This window comes from Rutidosis leptorrhynchoides, chromosome 8 (genome assembly GCF_046630445.1).
Source record: "Rutidosis leptorrhynchoides isolate AG116_Rl617_1_P2 chromosome 8, CSIRO_AGI_Rlap_v1, whole genome shotgun sequence".
In the NCBI taxonomy this organism is placed as follows: Eukaryota; Viridiplantae; Streptophyta; class Magnoliopsida; order Asterales; family Asteraceae; genus Rutidosis; species Rutidosis leptorrhynchoides.
The window spans coordinates 50,255,663-50,275,923 of NC_092340.1; the positions used below are offsets into that span (position 1 = coordinate 50,255,663).

Here is a 20,261-nt window from a genome sequence, read left to right on the forward strand (position 1 = left end):
TGCTCCAACCTTGAGCATACGAAGGATTTTTAAGCTATCCTTCATCACTTCGAACGAAACGTTTACCACAAATTTCACAAACTTTATTCTTGCAATCCTCCGATTTCCATAGCTTGTTACATTTCCACCTAGTCACTCATGTACCTAAGGGTTTCTATAGGGTACCCTAAGTACAATGTAACCGCCACACCATCGGAGTCGAACACCACGCTAGTAGGTATGAAAGAGGCACCTAACATCGCATCACATAGACTCCATTACCAACATACGTCGAGATCGAACACTCGATCTCAAGGGTTCTATCCACCCGAAGAACCTCATGGTTCACCATCTTCAACACAAAAGCGAACACGCGCTCATAACCGAACACCAAAGCCCATTCCCATGGCTTGGTAGAAATGTTTCCCAAACACCAAGGAATGCTTGGTTGTACCAAGTCTTACGCCCTTCGTTCGCCAATCAAAATGTCACCATAGGGAAATTCCACTAGGAAAGTCACCCATAACAAAATATGTACAACACAACGCCTCAACAAACTCGTACACAACGACACATAATAAATATTCAAAAGACACATTTATTAAAACGAAACGTACCTTAACATTTCCTTGCGGCATTCGCCGCCGCCAACTCGGGACAATCCGGCTTGCGATGTCCCTCTTTATGACAATAGTAGCACATTCCGTCATCACTTCTCGGCATTGTGCACTCCCATAACTTGTGGCCCCTAACACCACAATTGAAACATCTAGGCGCACGAGAAATCGTCTTGCCTTTGTCCACATTACCCATACTCGCACTTGCACCTTTATTTTTCTTACTTAGGGCGCCGTACGAATCAACCCTTCTCTTACTCGGAGCATTATCGATTATCTCCCAAGTATATAGATCAAAACCCTTAGCCACGGCAAATAGCTCGGCAAACGAGTTCACTTGCCCAAGGCTTATCTTCCCACGTAACTCATCATTTAAAGCCTTACAGAAGTCTTGCATCAACAACCTTTCGTTATTCACATACTCGGGGCAAAATCGCGCCTTAGACATAAAGGTAGCCTGTAGAGTATTTAGGTCCATAGAACCTTGTCTCAACACGCATATCTCTTCATGCATTCTTGTCAAGTCGGCTTGCGTTCAGAATTCTTCAAAGAATTCCTTCTTAAAATCGCCCCATGACAAACTCATGAACGGTTCTTCGCCGACCGAATCAATCTTACCATCCAACCAATCTTTCGCACCATCTCGCAACAAACTAGTAGTGATCCTCGTCTTCTTGTCCAGAGGACACTCACTTGTACGAAAACATCCTTCGATCACTGAGATCCAACGAGTACTCACTAACGGATCCGGTTCCCCATGATACATAAGAGGTTTAGTCGCTCGAAACTCCTTGTAACTAAACTCCTTCTTACCATTACCCCAAGGCTCGATAAGCCTTCTTTCGAACTCTTCTCAAATTGTTTTCACTTGTTTTACAACCTCGGCCTCAACCCTCGCCGCAAACTCATCGTTGTTATTTCGTTCTCCGCTTGATGTACCATTTCCAGTCGCCATTCTAAAGAATGCAAAAACGATTAAACACGGGAAAAAGAAATAAAACCACGCGCACCAAACCGCCCCATCTTGCTCAACACTCGTCGTACATCACTTATTAGACACGATTTGCACCCGTAATAAGGTTTGCAAGTCCTTATTACGCACACACGCCGTATCAACTTGTTAGTACAACGACTATCTTGCTTGATGATATTCGCAACGCAGACAATAACAAAACACAACGCAATAGTATATTAATAATATCCGCATATTAATATAAACGTTAGCCCACCTACAATTAAGGCACTAACCAAATTCCCATTCCGACCAGTAATCCCTACAAGTCCCGCAACAAATAAGCACACACAAAAGTCTAAGTCTAGGCACCTATCTCAAGTCACCTAAATCCCTTAGACCTTGCTCTGATACCACTTGTAACGACCCAACCCGTTATCCGACCAAAAACACGCCTTAAAAAAAATTTGTGAGACTGTGCATCTTGGACTGCGTCCAGCACTGAAGGACTGGACGTCGTCCAGGCCTTTTGGATGGCGTCTAAATGAACTAAAATATTCTTATCAGTTTTACATATACACGGGAGCGGAAAACCCGCTTCCCGACACTTTCACATGAAAACACTTTCACAATATGTTATAATAATAAAAACTAAGAGTTTTCCACGATAAAACTGAGTTTTACGACACCGGGCCTACATCGGCCGTTTTACGACTTTCGTACAAAATAACAAGTTTTCGACCACGTGAGTTTTAACATAAACTAAAGATCGAGCATGGTGATTGGGGATACGCTACCCAATCCTAATCAAATCCAAAAGCAAGATCTTCTAAAGCAACTACGAGAGTCCACTAGTTCCCACGCTTACCCGAGCCACCGCATCCATGCAAATCTATAAAAATGTAAACAACGAGAGGGTAAGCTAATGCTTAGTGATTGAGAATATACTACATACATATATATATATATATATATATATATATGCATAAAATGAATACGCATCGCCAACACACAAATAGTAAACACATACCGTAATCCGAGCATAACTAAGCAAAGTTTTACCTAACGTACCACCAAGCCAAATCCGTAAGATTAGCTACAACATACAATAAGTATATATACGCATATACAAGATACATACGAAAATACAACAAGGTTAACCCCTTAACCTTAAACCCATGAAGGTTGGCTGAACAACCCGAGCCTTAGTGAATTCGTACAACCTGAGATTCACTTCCTTCACCACTTCAACAACCGAGGATGGACGTACTACCCGTGCCTTAGTGAATGCGTACAACCCGAGATTCACTACCTCATCAATAAGATGACCGAACAACCCGAGTCATCATGAATCCGCACAACCTGAGATTCGCTACCTTATCAAAACCCACATCATCGGGGTTACTCAACCGTAACTCAATACCAATCCCACTACATCGGGATTATATAAATCCATATCATAACTCCATGTGATAGCGTACACACGAAGTGTGTACCTCGCCAAAAGTGGTCAACCAAAATGCACAACTGTGCCAATTGGACTTATTACACAAGCCCATCAAATCCACCTATATATGAAGTGAGTTATATAACCGAGAACCACTTCACCTGACCCACACCCATCCTACACATACATATGCACATAGGATATTAACACTCACCTTGTCGCCTTGATGAATGCTACCGAAATAATCTGCAACTTGCCAATGGAAAGTACCTATTCCATTATCACAATACAAACAACACACTTAGAGTGGATTTACAAACCAACTCAAAATGACACTTAGTGGAATTTCGACCCATTGCACTTCCAAGCACCAAACCGCGTTCAAACCAACCATTAATCACTAACACAAGTGAGAATGGTCCTAATACGCCAATTAAACCCGAACACAAGTGTTAAACACTCGTCTTGCGCAAATTGACACCAAACCCTAATTTTGACCCATTTCAAAATTAGTCAACCAAATACCCCCAAATGGGTTCCAACACTTCCATAATCACTAAACCTAGTGATTAATCACAATATCAAAGCCTAAATATGGCCAAATCGTCAACCAACCCAAAACCCGCCAAGTGACCACAATAACTAGTCACTATAAACCCACTTCATCATCAAAAGGGTTTCACAACTAAACAATCTCAAACCCTAACTTGAATATCAATTTTAACAAATGAAATTCGGAGTTTGAACTTACCAATACTACCACAACGTAGCCGGGAACGAGATGAATAACTTTAGAACCCGAGTTTTTGATCGATTCAAGCTTCTTCTTCCTTTTCTCAAGCTTTCTCACTCTTCTCTCTCTCTAGAACTTGAGGTTGAAGATGAGAGGATAAGTTAGGTGAGGATAAGGTTGAATGAGCTCAACCTTGCCCTTTTGTGGCTTAAAACCAGCCACCAAGTGAAAAGACCAACATACCCCTTTTAAAATCTTAAAATTACACAGCTGACCCGACAGACACTTTGGACGGAGTCCAACATATTGGACGGCGTCCCGTCCTTCACTACTGGACGGCGTCCTACCTTTGGGACGGCGTCCCATTCAACTGCAACAGGAACAGGGTCTTATAACTCTCCCCCACTTAAATTGGATCACGTCTCCGTGATCTCCATTACTTAACCAACCAGACTAACACTCAATGGTCCTCAAACATACGTTCCAATACGACTTCCGCCACATATAACGTAAATCTCGAAGATTGTTCCAGTTATTAAATACACACGTGCACGCATTCCGAGACCTGCAACGCACACAACATTCTAAAACTACTACAAACACTTAGCATACATGAAAACGTCACGCATTTCTTCCAATTTCTCTATGCAATTCTTCCTAACGAATCACCTTTAACACTAAATCGTCATCCGCGATTTATCAAATCCACAAATCCGAGTACTAAAACTAGCTCAATCCCTCAAATCGGGAAAAACTCAACCAATCTCGTACCGAGATATCAACTCCTAGCGTACCCATACCAAGTACATTTCTAGTAACACCCACGTACCAAAATAAAGTCAACCATCTAACCGATGAAGACCGAATAGAATCGAATCCTTATGGATAACACATCCCACTTAACAACCCTTGTAGTGCGCAAACACGGCTAACCGACAGCGCCCAAAAACGACTATAGCAACGCAGATCCCAAGGTGTATAAAATTGACTATTGTCACACCCGTAACAACATGTGAGCGAAACACGGCTATCGCATCACTAATCATAAGCAAACGGCTAACCGACAGTGCCCAAAATGACTATAGCAACGCAGATCCCAAGGTGTATAAAATTGACTATTGTCACACCCGTAACAACATGTGAGCGAAACACGGCTATCGCATCACTAATCATACAACATGGTCCTCACGACCCCACCATTAGTGTATAAAACAACCAATAGTTCACAATACTAACCACACCAACATGGCCGAAACAACCCGAGCCTAAACACATATGGAGGACGGTCAAAACAACCCGAACCTTAGTGAATTCGCAACAACCCGAAATTCACCAACCCAATCCATATTTCCCACAACGAAATGACCGCACAACCCGAATCATCGTGAATACGCGCAAACTGATATTCACTACCTCCACCACATAGTATAATCGAGGATGGCCGTACAACCCGAACCTTAGTGAATCCGAACTACCCGACATTCACTACCTCAAACTATGAGTCCAACCAACAGGGACAATCGTACTACCCGAAATATTGTGAATACGAACAACCTGATATTCACGTCCCGACACACACGCAAAGAATGGTACTCCCATTCCCCATCGGTACTCGAATTTCCCGATAACATTATACCATACCGATATAACACTATCCATGATGAAGTTAGCGGACCGAATCAACGGCCATAACCCACCAATCACATACGCTCTTTTGGCCTCAAACAACAAGTAGTGCAACATCGCGCACTGCTACACTATAGTGAATCCTAACGGATTACATTAACCATTCACCACAAACGAAGTATATAGGCATACTTAAAATCATTCCACACCGCCTGCAATTTCCGCACACGAATCATACGTACACGCGAACATCGCTATCACGATCGAGCAAAAACCACCTATATCGCACGTAGGCACAAAACAATAATTTTCTAGAAGAGAATCCGACACACACATCCCTTAACCGAGGGATTTCACCTTGCTCATCAAATACGCCCATTATTTCTCAACGAGATTCACCACATTACCACCTCGGTGATAATTTAAATCCGAAACCATAAGTACAATTTAACCGAAATTGTACTCTACCACAAATAGACCAAATCTATGTCCCGACACTAATTCCGGATCTACTATGAGCATTTTTTGAAACCTCACACTAAAACCTCCTCGTGCGGGAGTGTAACTCCCCCTTGGAACTACGTTCCATAACCGCATCGCCGTGGTAACATCATCCGCGATAATTACCACTCTCTGACATACGTGACCAATTTCTCCATCGGTCGTAATACTCAAATCCTCATGAATTCATTTCGTACATTAGAAATTGACGCACACCGTCACCCGTTGACATTATTTAAACAACGACACAAAACCAACACAACACACCTTGTACAACCGTACACTTCTACCGAAAGGTAGACTTTTCTAACAATTGGGTTCACACGAACCATCACCACATCTTGCTCCAACCTTGAGCATACGAAGGATTTTTAACCTTTCCATCATCACTTCAAACGAAACGTTTACCACAAATTTCACAAACTTTATTCTTGAAATCCTCCGATTGCAATAGCTTGTCACATTTCCACCTAGTCACTCATGTACCTAAGGGTTTCTATAGGGTACCCTAAGTATAATGTAACCGCAACACCATCGGAGTCGAACACCACGCTAGTAGGTATGAAAGAGGCACCTAACATCGTGTCACATAGACTCCATTACCAACATATGTCGAGATCAAACACTAGATATCAAGGGTTCTATCCACCCGACGAACCTCATGGTTCACCATCTTCAACACAAAAGCGAACACGCGCTCATAACCGAACACCAAAGCCCATTCCCATAGCTTGGTAGAAACATTTCCCAAACACTAAGGAATGCTTGGTTGCACCAAGTCTTACGCCCTTCGTCCGCAGTCAAAACGTCACCATAGGAAAATTCCACTAGGAACGTCACCCATAACAAAATATGTACAACATAACGCTTCAACAAACTCGTACACAACGACACATAATAAATATTCAAAAGACATATTTATTAAAACGAAATGTACCTTAACGTCTCCTTGCGGCATTCGCCGCCGCCAACTCAGGACAATCCGGCTTGCGATGTCCCTCTTTATGACAATAGTAGCACATTCCGTCATCACTTCTCGGCATTGTGCACTCCCATAACTTGTGGCCCCTAACACCACAATTGAAACATCTAGGCGTACGAGAACTCGTCATGCCTTTGTCCACATTACCCATACTCGCACTTGCACCCATATTTTTCTTACTTGGGGCGCCGTACGAATCAACCCTTCTCTTACTCGGAGCATTATCGATTATCTCCCAAGGATATGGCGCAAAACCCTTAGCCACGGCAAATAGTTGGGCAAACGAGTTCACTTGCCCAAGGCTTATTTTCCCACGTAACTCATCATTTAAAGCCTTACGGAAGTCTTGCATCAACAACCTTTCGTTATTCACATACTCGGGGTAAAATCAAGCCTTAGACATAAAGGTAGCCCGTAGAGTATGTAGGTCCATAGACCCTTGTCTCAACACGCGTATCTCCTCACGCATTCTTGTTAAGTCGGCTTGCGTTCGGAATTCTTCAAAGAATTCCTTCTTAAAATCGCCCCATGACAAACTCATGAACGGTTCTTCGCCGACCGTATCAATCTTACCATCCAACCAATCTTTCACACCATCTCGCAACAAACTAATAGCGATTCTCGTCTTCTTGTCCTGAGGACACTCACTTGTACGAAAACATCCTTCGATCGCCGAGATCCAACGAGTACTCACTAACGGATCCGGTTCCCCATGATACATAGGAGGTTTAGTCGCTCAAAACTCCTTGTAACTAAACTCCTTCTTACCATTACCCCGAGGCTCGATAAGCCTTTTGTTCGAACTCTTCTCGAATTGTTTTCACTTGTTTTGCAACCTCGGCCTCAACCCTCGCCGCAAACTCATCGTTGTTATTTCGTTCTCCGCTTGATGTACCATTTCCCGTCACCATTCTAAAGAACGCAAAAACGATTAAACACGGGAAAAATAAATAAAATCACGCGCACCAAACCACCTCATCTTGCTCAACACTCGTCGTACATCACTTATTAGACACGATTTGCACCCGTAATAAGGTTTGCAAGTCCTTATTTCGCACACACGCCGTATCAACTTGTTAGTACAACGACTATCTTGCTTGATGATATTCGCAACGCAGACAATAACAAAACACAACGCAATAGTATATTAATAATATCCGCATATTAATATAAACGTTAGCCCACCTACAATTAAGGAACTAACCAAATTCCCATTCCGACCTGTAATCCCTACAAGTCCCGCAACAAATAAGCACACACAAAAGTCTAAGTCTAGTCACATATCTCAAGTCACCTAAATCCCTTAGACCATGCTCTAATACCACTTGTAACAACCCAACCCGTTATCCGACCAAAAACACGCCTTAATTTTTTTTTTGTGAGACTGTGCATCTTGGACGGCGTCTAGTTATCTGGACGGCGTCCAGCTCTGAAGGACTGGACGGCGTCCAGGCCTTTTGGACGGCGTCCAAATGAACTAAAATATTCTGATCAGTTTTACATATACACGCGAGCGAAAAACCCGCTTCCCGACACTTTCACACGAACACACTTTCATAATACGTTATAATAATTAAAACTAAGAGTTTTCCACGATAAAACTGAGTTTTACGACACCGGGCCCACATCAGCCGTTTTACGACTTTCGTACAAAATCACAAGTTTTCGACCACGTGAGTTTTAACATAAACTAAAGTTCGAGTATGGTGATTGGGGATACGCTACCCAATCCTAATCAAATCCAAAAGCAAGATCTTCTAAAGCAACTACGCGAGTCCACTAGTTCCCACGCTTACTCGAGCCACCGCATCCATGCAAATCTATAAAAATGTAAATAACAAGAGGGTAAACTAATGCTTAGTGAGTGAGAATATACTACATACATATTTATGCATAAAATGATTACGCATTGCCAACACGCAAATAGTAAACACATACCGTAATCCGAGCATAACTAAGCAAAGTTATACCTAACGTACCACCAAGCCAAATCCGTAAGATTAGCTACAACATACAATAAGTATATATACGCATATACAAGATACATCTGAAAATACAAAAAGGTTAACCCCTTAACCTTAAACCCATGAAGATTGGCCGAACAACTCGAGCCTTAGTGAATTCGTACAACCCGAGATTCACTTCCTTCACCACTTCAACAACCGAGGATGGCCGTACTACCCGTGCCTTAGTGAATTCGTACAACCCGAAATTCACTACCTCATCAATAAGATGACCGAACAACCCGAGTCATCATGAATCCGCACAATCCAAGATTCGCTACCTCATCAAAACCCACATCATCGGGGTTACTCAACCGTAACTCAATACCAATCCCACTACATCGGGATTATATAACTCCATATCACAAGTCCATGTGATAGCGTACACACGAAGTGTGCACCTCGCCAAAGGTGGTCAACTAAAATGCACAACCGTGCCAATTGGATTTATTACACAAGCCCATCAAATCCACCTATATATGAAGTGAGTTCTATAACCGAGAACCACTTCACCCGACCCGCACCCATCCTACACATACATATGCACATAGGATATTAACATTCACCTTGTCGCCTTGATGAATGCTACCGAAATAATCCGCAACTTGCCAATAGAAAGTACCTATTCCATTATCACAATATAAACAACACACTTAGAGTGGATTTACAAACCAACTCAAAATGACACTTAGTGCAATTTCGACCCATTGCACTTCCAAGCACCAAACCGCGTCCAAACCAACCAATATTCACTAACACAAGTGAGAATGGTCCTAATACGCCAATTAAACCCGAACACAAGTGTTAAACACTCATCTTGCGCAAATTGACACCAAACCCTTATTTTGACCCATTTCAAAATTAGTCAACCAAATGCCCCCAAATGGGTTCCAACACTTCCACAATCACTACACCTAGTGATTATCCTAATATCAAAGCCTAAATATGGCCAAATCGTCAACCAACCCAAAACCCGACAAGTAACCACAATAAGTAGTCACCATAAACTCACTTCATCATCAAAAGGGTTTCACAACTAAACAATCTCAAACCCTAAATTGAATATCAATTTTAACAAATAAAATTCGGAGTTTGAACTTACCAATACTACCACAACGTAGCTCTGAACAAGATGAACAACTTTAGAACCAGAGCTTTTGATCGATTCAAGCTTCTTCTTCCTTTTCTCAAGCTTTCTCACTCTTCTCTCTTTTTAGAACTTGAGGTTGAAGATGAGAGGATAAGTTGGGTGAGGATAAGGTTGAATGAGCTCAACCTTGCCCTTTTGTGGCTTAAAACCGGCCACCAAGTGAAAAGACCAACATACCCCTTTTAAAATCTTAAAATTACACAGCTGGCCCGACAGACACTTTGGACGGCGTTCAACATATTGGACGGCATCCCGTCCTTCACTACTGGACGGTGTCCTACCTTTGGGATGGCTTCCCATTCAACTGCAACAGGAACAGGGTCTTACATGGAGCATACGCAGAATTGAACTGCATATTGATACCTTTATCAATACACAAAGCTGCAAGATACTGATTCTTGAATTCTGTACCATTGTCGCAACGAATCTTTCTTACCTTTAGATTAAAACCTGTCTCTAATCGATTGATTAGCACTTTCAAATTCTCAAATGTATCGGACTTCTCTTTCAGAAACATTACCCAAGAAAATCTTGAATAATCATCAGTTACCACCAGACAGTGCTTACTTCCATCAATGCTTTCAAAACGAATTGGACCGAAAAGATCCATATGTAACAATTCAAGTGGAGCAGAGATTGGATTATACTTTACCAGCTTATGAGCTTTCTTGCTCTGCTTACCCTTCTTACACGGAACACATGTTCCTGGAATCTGAAAAGATCGAAGATCAATACCTTCTAAAAGATTATTGTGGACAAGGTAATTCATTTTCTGAAAACTTAAATGACCCACGCGTTTGTGTCATGTAATAGAATCTTGTTCAATGGCTTTAGAAACAAAAGTGTGATGATGTTCAGCAGTTGAAGTAGCAACATTCATATCTAGCATGTATAAATCAGCTTGTCTAGGAGCCTTCATCAAAATCATTTCAGTAGGAATCACAAACTCTGGTTTCAAGATGTAGCTGAATTCGTCATCAAATGCTACTTTGAAAGATTTTTCACAGATTTGTGAAACCGACAACAAATTGTTTGCAAGCTCTTGACAATAGTTCACTTTGTCGAAACTAACTTTTTCATTCTTTAATAAACCTTGAGCTGAAATGTGACCTCCTTTATCTCCATCAAAAGCTACATATCCTCCTTTAATTGGGTGTACATCTGAAAGAAGAGATAGATGTCCAGTCATATGTCTCGAAGCGCCACTATCCACTATCCAGGTGTTATTTGCAGGTACCCTGGTTCCCTGCATATCACATTAAGAATATTAATTGATAATGGGAACCCACACCCGGACGGCAGTAGGTTGTCCATTAACACCCATAGCTTCAAATTCCATCCGTTTCCCGTTTGAGTCCGGTGGAATCTCATCATTAGAAACCATAAACTTAGACCGTTTAGAAGTAGCAATGTTGCTCTTCTGGTTATTCACATTTTGCTCATCTTTGGAGCAACTCATTTGTGGTCTGTTACGGGAAACATATTTTTGACGACTAGCTTTTTGTGAAGGTGATCGTGCCTTTGGTTCAAAAGGTTTTTCTTGATTACGAAACCCTGTCACATTTTCCTCAAAACTTCTTTTTAGAATTTTACCTTTCACAGGTGACATAGATCTATTTAAATTCTTTCTCTTAGGATCTCCATAAACAACATTTGTCTTAAACCTCTTATCATGACATTCATTACTTACGGGTGAGTTTGTTCTATGAACATAAGATGGTCTAAAATTATCATGTGACAAGTCAATCTTATGTCTAGTGGAACGAACTCTTCTAGGACAATAAGCAGCAATGTGTCCAAAAATAGCACAGTTAAAACATTGACGAAACTCCCTATGTCCTCTAAATTCATACACATTATTAGATTTTGAAGATGAAGGGTCTTGTTTTCTTACGAACATAGGAGAATCATTTGGTTTATCTCTTGGAACAGGCTTAGGGGTAACAGGAGGAACAGGTCTGTCAGCAAATCTAGGATTTCTTAAAATTTTAACAGGACCTTTTGGTGTTCTTGTCCTACTACTCTTAGAATTATCTCCTAAACTAGTTTTCCTATCTTCCTCATGATCTAGATCACCTTCAGCGGTATCATCAGAAGTTGTATTCTTAGATGAGCTATATTTTTTATTCTTTTCAACGTAATCTTCATAACTAGGAGGAATACAGTCTTCTGGTCGACCGTCAACTACGTTTGCGTTAAAAAATGTGTTCTGAAAAGGAGGAGATGCAGACTTATATCAAATACCCTTGTCCTTGATGTCATTAATTTCTACCATTAATGCATTCCATTATGACGCACTTGCCCAACATTTCATTTTAATTGAAATAGCTTCTATATCAGCTTTAATGCATTCATTTTCTTTCTTTAGTTCATTGATTGTATCATTATGTTTAATTAAAGCTTGATTTATGTCAAAGTTATAACATTTAAGATCGTGAAGTTGTTTTTTATAAACTTTGATCTGCTCTTTCAACTCGTTTTCAACCTTAGTGGTCACATGGTCTGCATACCATTTTTCTTTCATCTTCGCATAAGCCTTTGTTAAATTGTCTATTGTTATTTTAGATTCAGCGCATTTAACACATTCATTATAAGTAGATGGATCAGAAGATACCTGTTGAGCGTTATTTGATGAAGAAGTCTCAGCCATAAATGCAAAGTAATTTGTCTTCTTCCCGTCATCGTACTCATCTTCTGATTCTGATGAATCTGTAAGAAACTCTGATGTATCGGCATCTTTTCTCAAATGAATCTATTCAAGTCTGTCCCAAATATCTTTAGCTCTTGTTAACACAGAAACCTTCTCAAGATCACTTTTTGACAAGCACATCTTTAGTAAATCTACTGCTTGCTTGTTCAGTGCTTCAAAATCAGTTTGATCAAGTCTGGTATGATCAGCTTTAACTTCAATTTCTGAGTCTGAAATTTTGTCTAAATCATCATTTTCTGAATTTACACTCAAGATCTGAACCTTCACCCATGAGAACTAACATTTCCAACTCTACGGCAATCATTCTACCCCATTCGTCTAGTTCCTTGTCAGCATCAAATAAGGTTTCTTCATGTTGATCAGCTTCTAGACTGTCTTCAAACACTGAGGTATCACCATATTTACTCTTCCAACTATTGAAATAATAGTCCTCTGACGACGTTGGTGAAACACTTCCAAATTCAGGTGTACGAGGAACTGAATCACGTGACTTTTTGAATTTGTCTTTAACCTGTTTCTAAACCTTCTCCTTTCGAATGGTTCGAGACAACTCTTCAGCTCTTTCAGCATGAGCAATCAGCTTCTCAATTAAACTTCGATCAGTGATACAGTCTTCTTCTACTTCAGTGATCTTTGCCATGTTAGCTTTAGGTTGTTGATTATCTACATTCAATTTAATAGACCAATCATCATCATCTCCATGAATGACAACTAAAGCTTTGTTAGGATTCTCAGCTGTTTCTGCTTCATTTACTTTATCAGTAATGTAGATCTCATGCTTTGTTGTTTGACTCTGAGAACTGTAGTTCTGATTCTTGAAAGGATTTCGATTACCCTGCTTCTTCTGTTTTGTGCACTGTCTTGAAAAATGACCTAATTCTCCACAGTTGTAATAAGTAACAGTATTCATATCAAATCCCAGTTTTGTATCTTTGGTCAGACTGATCGGTTTTCTAGTTTGCTCTTCGTAATCTCTTGCTCTTCTCACAAGATTTTCCATACCCCACATAATATCCATCTTTTCTACTTCATCCTTATCAAGTTGATGATAATCTGCAGTTGTTAGATGAATGTTGCCCACACGACCATCAAGATAACTATCATAAGAATTAACAAGGCTTGATAGTAAAGCTATATCTTCACTAATCTTTTCTTTCCTAGCTTTCCTTATGTTCTCGATCTTAAGTGCAGATAGAACATCTGATGCAGTCGGTGTAGATGACTCTGTAGTATTGGCAGTAGGCTGTGATTGAGTATTGAGTGAACATGGTGAAACTTGTGGTGGATCCTAAGGTTGTTGAATAGGTGTACTGCTAACATTCAAACCATACATATTCTGATTTCTTGTAGCAAAAGCAGTTTGAAATGGTGCATGAGCTAATTTTGGAGGTGTATAACCATTTGGACAATACATTTTGGTGTCTTGAACTTGTTTAGACCTCTTAACTTTGTTTTAATAATTCTAACTCTTCTTCCTTAAGTCTTGCAATAAACGAGTTCACTGTAGTAGTAGCAAGTTCTCCACTAGTTTTCATAGTTAGTACGAAACCATTCCATTCTAATGGTAATGCTCCAGCTAGACATGTTACTTTATCTTTCTCAGCAATGGTTACATCATGCTTGTGTAGTTCAGCTAGCAAGTGACAGTATCTTTCAACCAATTCCGTAATAGATTCTCCGACTTGCCAGTGAAAATGATCAAATTTAGCTTTCAACTCTAAACCTTTTCTAGTTCTGTAAGATGTATTTCCTTCATTGAAAGTACGAAGTGCTTCCCATATCTTGAATGAATTATCATGACACGGAAATTGATGGAAAATCGGACCATCAAGAGCACTTGTCAAGTTACACTACATCTTCTTCTCCAAGTTATACTCTTCGCGTTCTTCCGAATGCATATTATGTAACGTATACAACTCATTTGTAACTGGTGAACGTGGCCATTGAAATTCGGTTTCAATGTACTTCCACAGCTTCGTGTCATGTCCATCAGACCAAATCTTAAATCTCGACTTCCATGTAGAATAGTTATCCATATTCATCAATCTTGGACATTTCGTACCACTTCCGGATTCACTCTCAGCAAGGAGTAATCGTTGAGTCATATTCGTGATACTCTGAACTAACGGTGCAGCTAACGCATAATCTTTTGAATTAAACATCTTGACAATCTTACCAAAACAGGTAAACCGTGTGGTTCAGGATCTCAGTCGTACGAGTCAAAACCTCAAACGTACGTGTCACAATCTCACGCGTACGTGTCACAACTTAAACGTACGTATGACCAAACCAGCTAAATGAATCAACACTAAGCCTCAAACGTGCGAGTAAGGATCAACCGTATGATCACTCGTACGTGTCACAGTCAACCGTATGATCACTCATGTGATCAGACTGTAGTTACTTAACCTAACTAAGGTTATGCTAAACCGTGCGGATGAGTTCACGAGTGAGGTCAACCACGCGAGTGAGGGAATTTTCTCTGACCCACTCGTGTGACCTGCTGTATAGCCTAAATCACTCTAAAACCCTAGAAAATGATGTTAAACCTCAATTTCTTCGTCCACAAGTTGGATTAGCACTAAACTAACATAAACACACTCTCTAATAACAATTACACACGTAAAAATGATTCCTTTTTGAATAAAATCACTCTAAACTCAAAAACCCAAATAATAAACTCTTTAATCACCAAAAATCACTAGGATGATGCTGAAATCACAACCAAAGCTCTGATACCAATGATGAAACATGACTGGGAACTTTGAAATCAACAGATTTAACTCACACAAAGGCGGAATTAGTGAATCAAACCCTCTAGTGAATATGAAATGCTTTTTGGGATTAATTAAGTCAAACCACAACAATGAATGTGTGATTAGATTAACACCAAGAGCTATTATTCACCTCTTGAGTGATTTGGGTTGAGAGAGAAACGGAAAGGTTACCAGATCTGAGTGATGTGTGTGTAATGAGAGGCTTAACTTAAAATGAAGAACATGAACACTTGTATACCCCTGCTGTTGAGTCAACTGCGCGAGTCAGTCCTCACTCGTACTAGTAGCCTGACTCAGCCATACGGTTGATCACTCACTCATGTATGTGTAAACAGATTAGGTTTGTGACTCAGCTCAGCACACTCGTGCGTATGAGCTTGTCAGCTGTACGAGTGAGGCTTCACCCGTACGTTTGACTGAGTCTAGTATAGTCAAACTTTCTTATCGCGTTCCTGCAGTACCTGTAACCACATATAAACACATATAGGATAACAACGAGCGATCATGGTAACCCATAAACTGAAGTACTAATCACAAACGTAGGATAAATGTCTAGGGACTTACAGAAAATGCATCAACATTTATAAACATAGTTCTCTAAATCTGAATAAACCTTCACCTTCTTCATGTTTGCTTCCTCCTCATGCTTATATATAGCCTTCTTCATGTTTGCTTCCTCCTCATGCTTATATATTTCAGCATCCTTGATCATCTTCTCAATCTCCATCTTTGACAGACTAGCCGTGTTTGTGATCGTGATTGAATTTTTATTGTGGGTCGTTCTTTCTTTGGAAGATACATTCAAGATCCCATTCTCATCTATTTCATAGCATACTAAAACATCAACTTGCCTCCTTGGAGAAGAACGCAACCCAAATAACACAACTTCTCCTAAAAAATGGTTTTCAGAACTTTTTAATCTCTTACCTTGATAAACCTTTACGCTCATATTAGTTTGCCCATTTTTACGGAAAGTAGCTTCTTTCTTTATTGGTAAAGGTGAATTTCTAGGAATTAACACACTCATAACATCACCCTCAGATCTTAAACCAAGTGACAAAGGGGTAACATCTGTCAACGTGAAACCCTGCACATATTCATCTCCAAAACCGCTTAATTTTGCTGCTAAAATTCAGCACCATACGCAACAGCCTCATCGGGATGCATCTGTTTGCAAAATAATTTCCCTTTAAACAACTCCTGCAATAACTGTTGTATTTTTGGAATCCGGGTCGATCCACCAACGAGAACAACTTCATCAATACTATCCTTACTCATATTCACATCCATCAAACAATTTTTCACTGTCTCGATGCACTTTTCAAACAATTCCATGTTCACTTCTTCAAACTTTGTCCTAGTAAACCTTGTATAAAAATCTATACCCTGAAACAAGCAATCAATTTCGAGATTTGTTTCACAAGTAAACGAAACAATCCTCTTTGCTCTCTCACAATAAAGCCTCAACCTAGCTAAAGCTTTTAGATTGTTACTGATATCCTCATTATGTTTCTTCTTAAATTCTTTAACAAAATAATCCACCATTCGGTTATTAAAATCCGCACCTCCTAAGTGCGTGTCACCACCCGTAGCTTTAACTACAATATTACCTCGTTCATCAACGGTGAGAATAGAAACATCAAATGTGCCACCACCTAAATCGAAAACTAGTACATTCATTATGCCTTTTATATATGTTCTCTTATCAAGAGCATAAGTGATTGCAGCTGCTGTAGATTCATTAAGCATACGCAAAACATCAAGTCCAGCAACCGTTGCAGCATCCTTTGTTGATTGCCGTTGTGATGCATTGAAATACGTGGGCACAGTTATCACCGCCTTGTCAAAAGTTGATCCGAAAAAAGTCTCGGCGGTCGATTTCATCTTCGCTAGAACCATGGATGAAATTTCTTCAGCTGAAAATTCCTTCTTCTCACCTTTGTAAGTAACAATAATTTTTGGCCTTTCATCACTCCCAGCTTCTACCTTAAAAGGCCACAACTTCATGTCTTCCTTAACAGTTTTATCACTCACTCTTCTTCCAATTAACTGCTTAACATCTGTTTAATATGGAGTATCAAACAAAGAAACTGTGATTTGTTTATAAAAATTTATATAGCCAGATAACATGTAAACAGAATGAAACATGACTTACCGAAAACAGTCTTGGTGGGATCACAAGCAACCTGATTCATGGCAACATCACCAACCGAACGTTTAGTTTCCTTGAAACAGACATACGATGGGGTTGTCCGATTTCCATGATCATTTGGTATGATCACAACACGAGTTTGCTTCCATACAGCCACGCAAGAATAAGTTGTTCCAAGATCAATGCCAATGGCTGGTACATAATTACCTCTAGTTGACATTTTCTGCTACTATTTAAACCTTCAATCTTGTGCAGCCACAAAGATATGGAAAACAGTTATCACCATTAGTTAGCTAGATTAAAACTACTAATAAAACGTGTGTTAATATATTCAAAAGTCATTGAGCGTTTGAGATTGCTAATTTAAATAAGTTAAGGCGTTGCTTACAAGCAGAGCTAGTTTGTAATTATGAATTGACCAAGAATAACTATTGTAAAATATAGCAATCTTAAACTGGTTATTAAAAACAATTTTGCCAACTATAAATAATCAGAGAAGCATAAACACTCTTATAGTATTCAAAGACTAATGAACACTCTTTCTATATTCAAATAAAAATTCGCAAATGTCACCATATTTCATTACTGTTTCATTAAGATCGTATACCACTGGTATTTACATACTCACTAAAGTAGTACTCATTTTGACACCCATTTTATATGTGCTCATTTTGACACCGATTTTATATGTGCTCATTTTGACACTTTCTTTACACGTATAATTTTGTGATTCAAAACACAATCAAATGACACGAAATTGTGCAGGATTCAACTATCCATTACAATAGCCATTACCAAACAATGCACTTCACAAATTTTCATTGTTTAACCCGGATAAGATCATGGCATTTAATGTTGGTTTAGGTCCCTTTAACTTTGAATTAAATTATATACAGAAGGTATAAGTGTATGTGTTTGTGATTGTATATGCAACAAAAGAAAGAAAAATGAAACGGAAGTCACTGAGTATTTTATTCAACCATATCATAGCTAGTTATATAGCTAGAAAATAACAAGATCTCACCACACCAAATATTCTACCCAATATACCCGGTATACTCACACGTTTTTCCCAACTAAAGCTTGAAACCCGGTCAACAAAAAGACCACTTACTAAAGCTACACTTTAATTAAATTGACACTTAAATTAATACTAACAGTAGTAACATTTAATAAAATACTAGCTACTAACTAATTATTTCTAAACTTAAAACCAAGCAAATAACATGAAATAACCAATTAGCACCAACAATCACCCCCCCTAATTGGTTAATCATAGTAATGCATGTCCTTCCTCATCCAAATTAGCATTCTTCTTACGTGTAGGACATTCATGACGATAGTGGCCAAGTTCTCCACACCCGTAATATTTCACGCGGCTTTTATCCCGGATCCGTTCACCACCTTCTCGACTCTTCCCGGACCCTCGACCTTTTCTCTGGTCACGTCCATAGTCATCTCGGTTAGAACTCCCGCCGCTACAATGATTACACCCGTGTGTCTTCTCATGACTTGCCAACAACAAACCACCTTGAATGCCCTCCATTCTATCGGTTCCTTTGATTCGTTCTTCATACTCCTTCAACCTTCTAACCGCTTCATCAAATAACATCTCATCCAACAAGAAACATTGTTCAATTGAAGCCACAATTTGGAGAAATGACATAGGCATAGAATCAAGTAACCTTTTTTCCAAGTCTACCTCTTCAAGCTCATAACCTAAGCTCCTTGCTTTTGAAGCCAAACCGGTTAATTTTGTAGCAAATTCATCAACTGATTCTCCATCTTTCATCCTCAAACCTTCAAGCTCCCTTTTCAAGGTTGCAAGTCGGGCCGATCTCACTCGATCCACCCCCAAGTAACGCGTTTTCAAACCGTACAATACTTGTTTTAGATCGGTATAACTCGCCATTTGCAACACCATTTCCTCAGGAATCGCTTGAAATAAAAAGGCAAGTGCTCGCTTTGATTTTTTCGGATCAATTTCCACACCTAGCATCCTTGGTTTCACCGTTTCCAATATTCCATAAGCGTCCATGATTGCCTTCACCTTGACAGCCCACACATGGTAGTTTGTAGCTGTTAAAATTGGTAGTTGAAATGTCAAAGAACTTCCATCTTTGGCCGAAACTAGCGCCATATTTTTCTGTTTTTTAGAGCTTCAAAACACCTCAATCAACCCCCTTCTTAACAGCTCTCAACAACACCCTTGACAGCTACAAAAGTAAAATCTTAGACACCTTTAATGGCACCTCTCAACACCTTTCACAGCTTCAAATTTGTGATCAAATTGCTCGAAAAAACTCTTCTACCACCCAAGAAAACAACCCTGGCCATGGGTTCTACGGCTTTCTCGTCCCCGGTTTAGTTTCTTATCACGAGCAATAACATGATCTAAGATGAAGCTGCTACCAAGCTCTGATACCAAGTGTTGGTTTAGGTCCCTCTAACCTTGAATTAAATTATATACAGAAGGTATAAGTGTATGTGTTTGTGATTGTATATGCAACAAAAGAAAGAAAAATGAAACGGAAGTCACTGAGTATTTTATTCAACCATATCATAGCTAGTTATATAGCTAGAAAATAACAAGATCTCACCACACCAAATATTCTACCCAATATACCGGTAT

General features: G+C 39.7%; 1 protein-coding gene and 1 pseudogene across 1 annotated transcript; both read right to left on the minus strand.

Annotated features, from left to right (window-relative positions):
* Positions 1–15,908: 15,908 nt before the first annotated feature.
* On the minus strand, positions 15,909–17,849 carry LOC139863381 (heat shock cognate 70 kDa protein-like; annotated as a pseudogene).
* Positions 17,850–18,902: 1,053 nt separating this feature from the next.
* On the minus strand, positions 18,903–19,769 carry LOC139863382 (uncharacterized). Its single transcript, XM_071852020.1, has one exon. It carries the CDS (start codon positions 19,767–19,769, stop codon positions 18,903–18,905), a length of 867 nt encoding a protein of 288 aa, XP_071708121.1.
* Between the last annotated feature and the right edge of the window lie 492 nt (positions 19,770–20,261).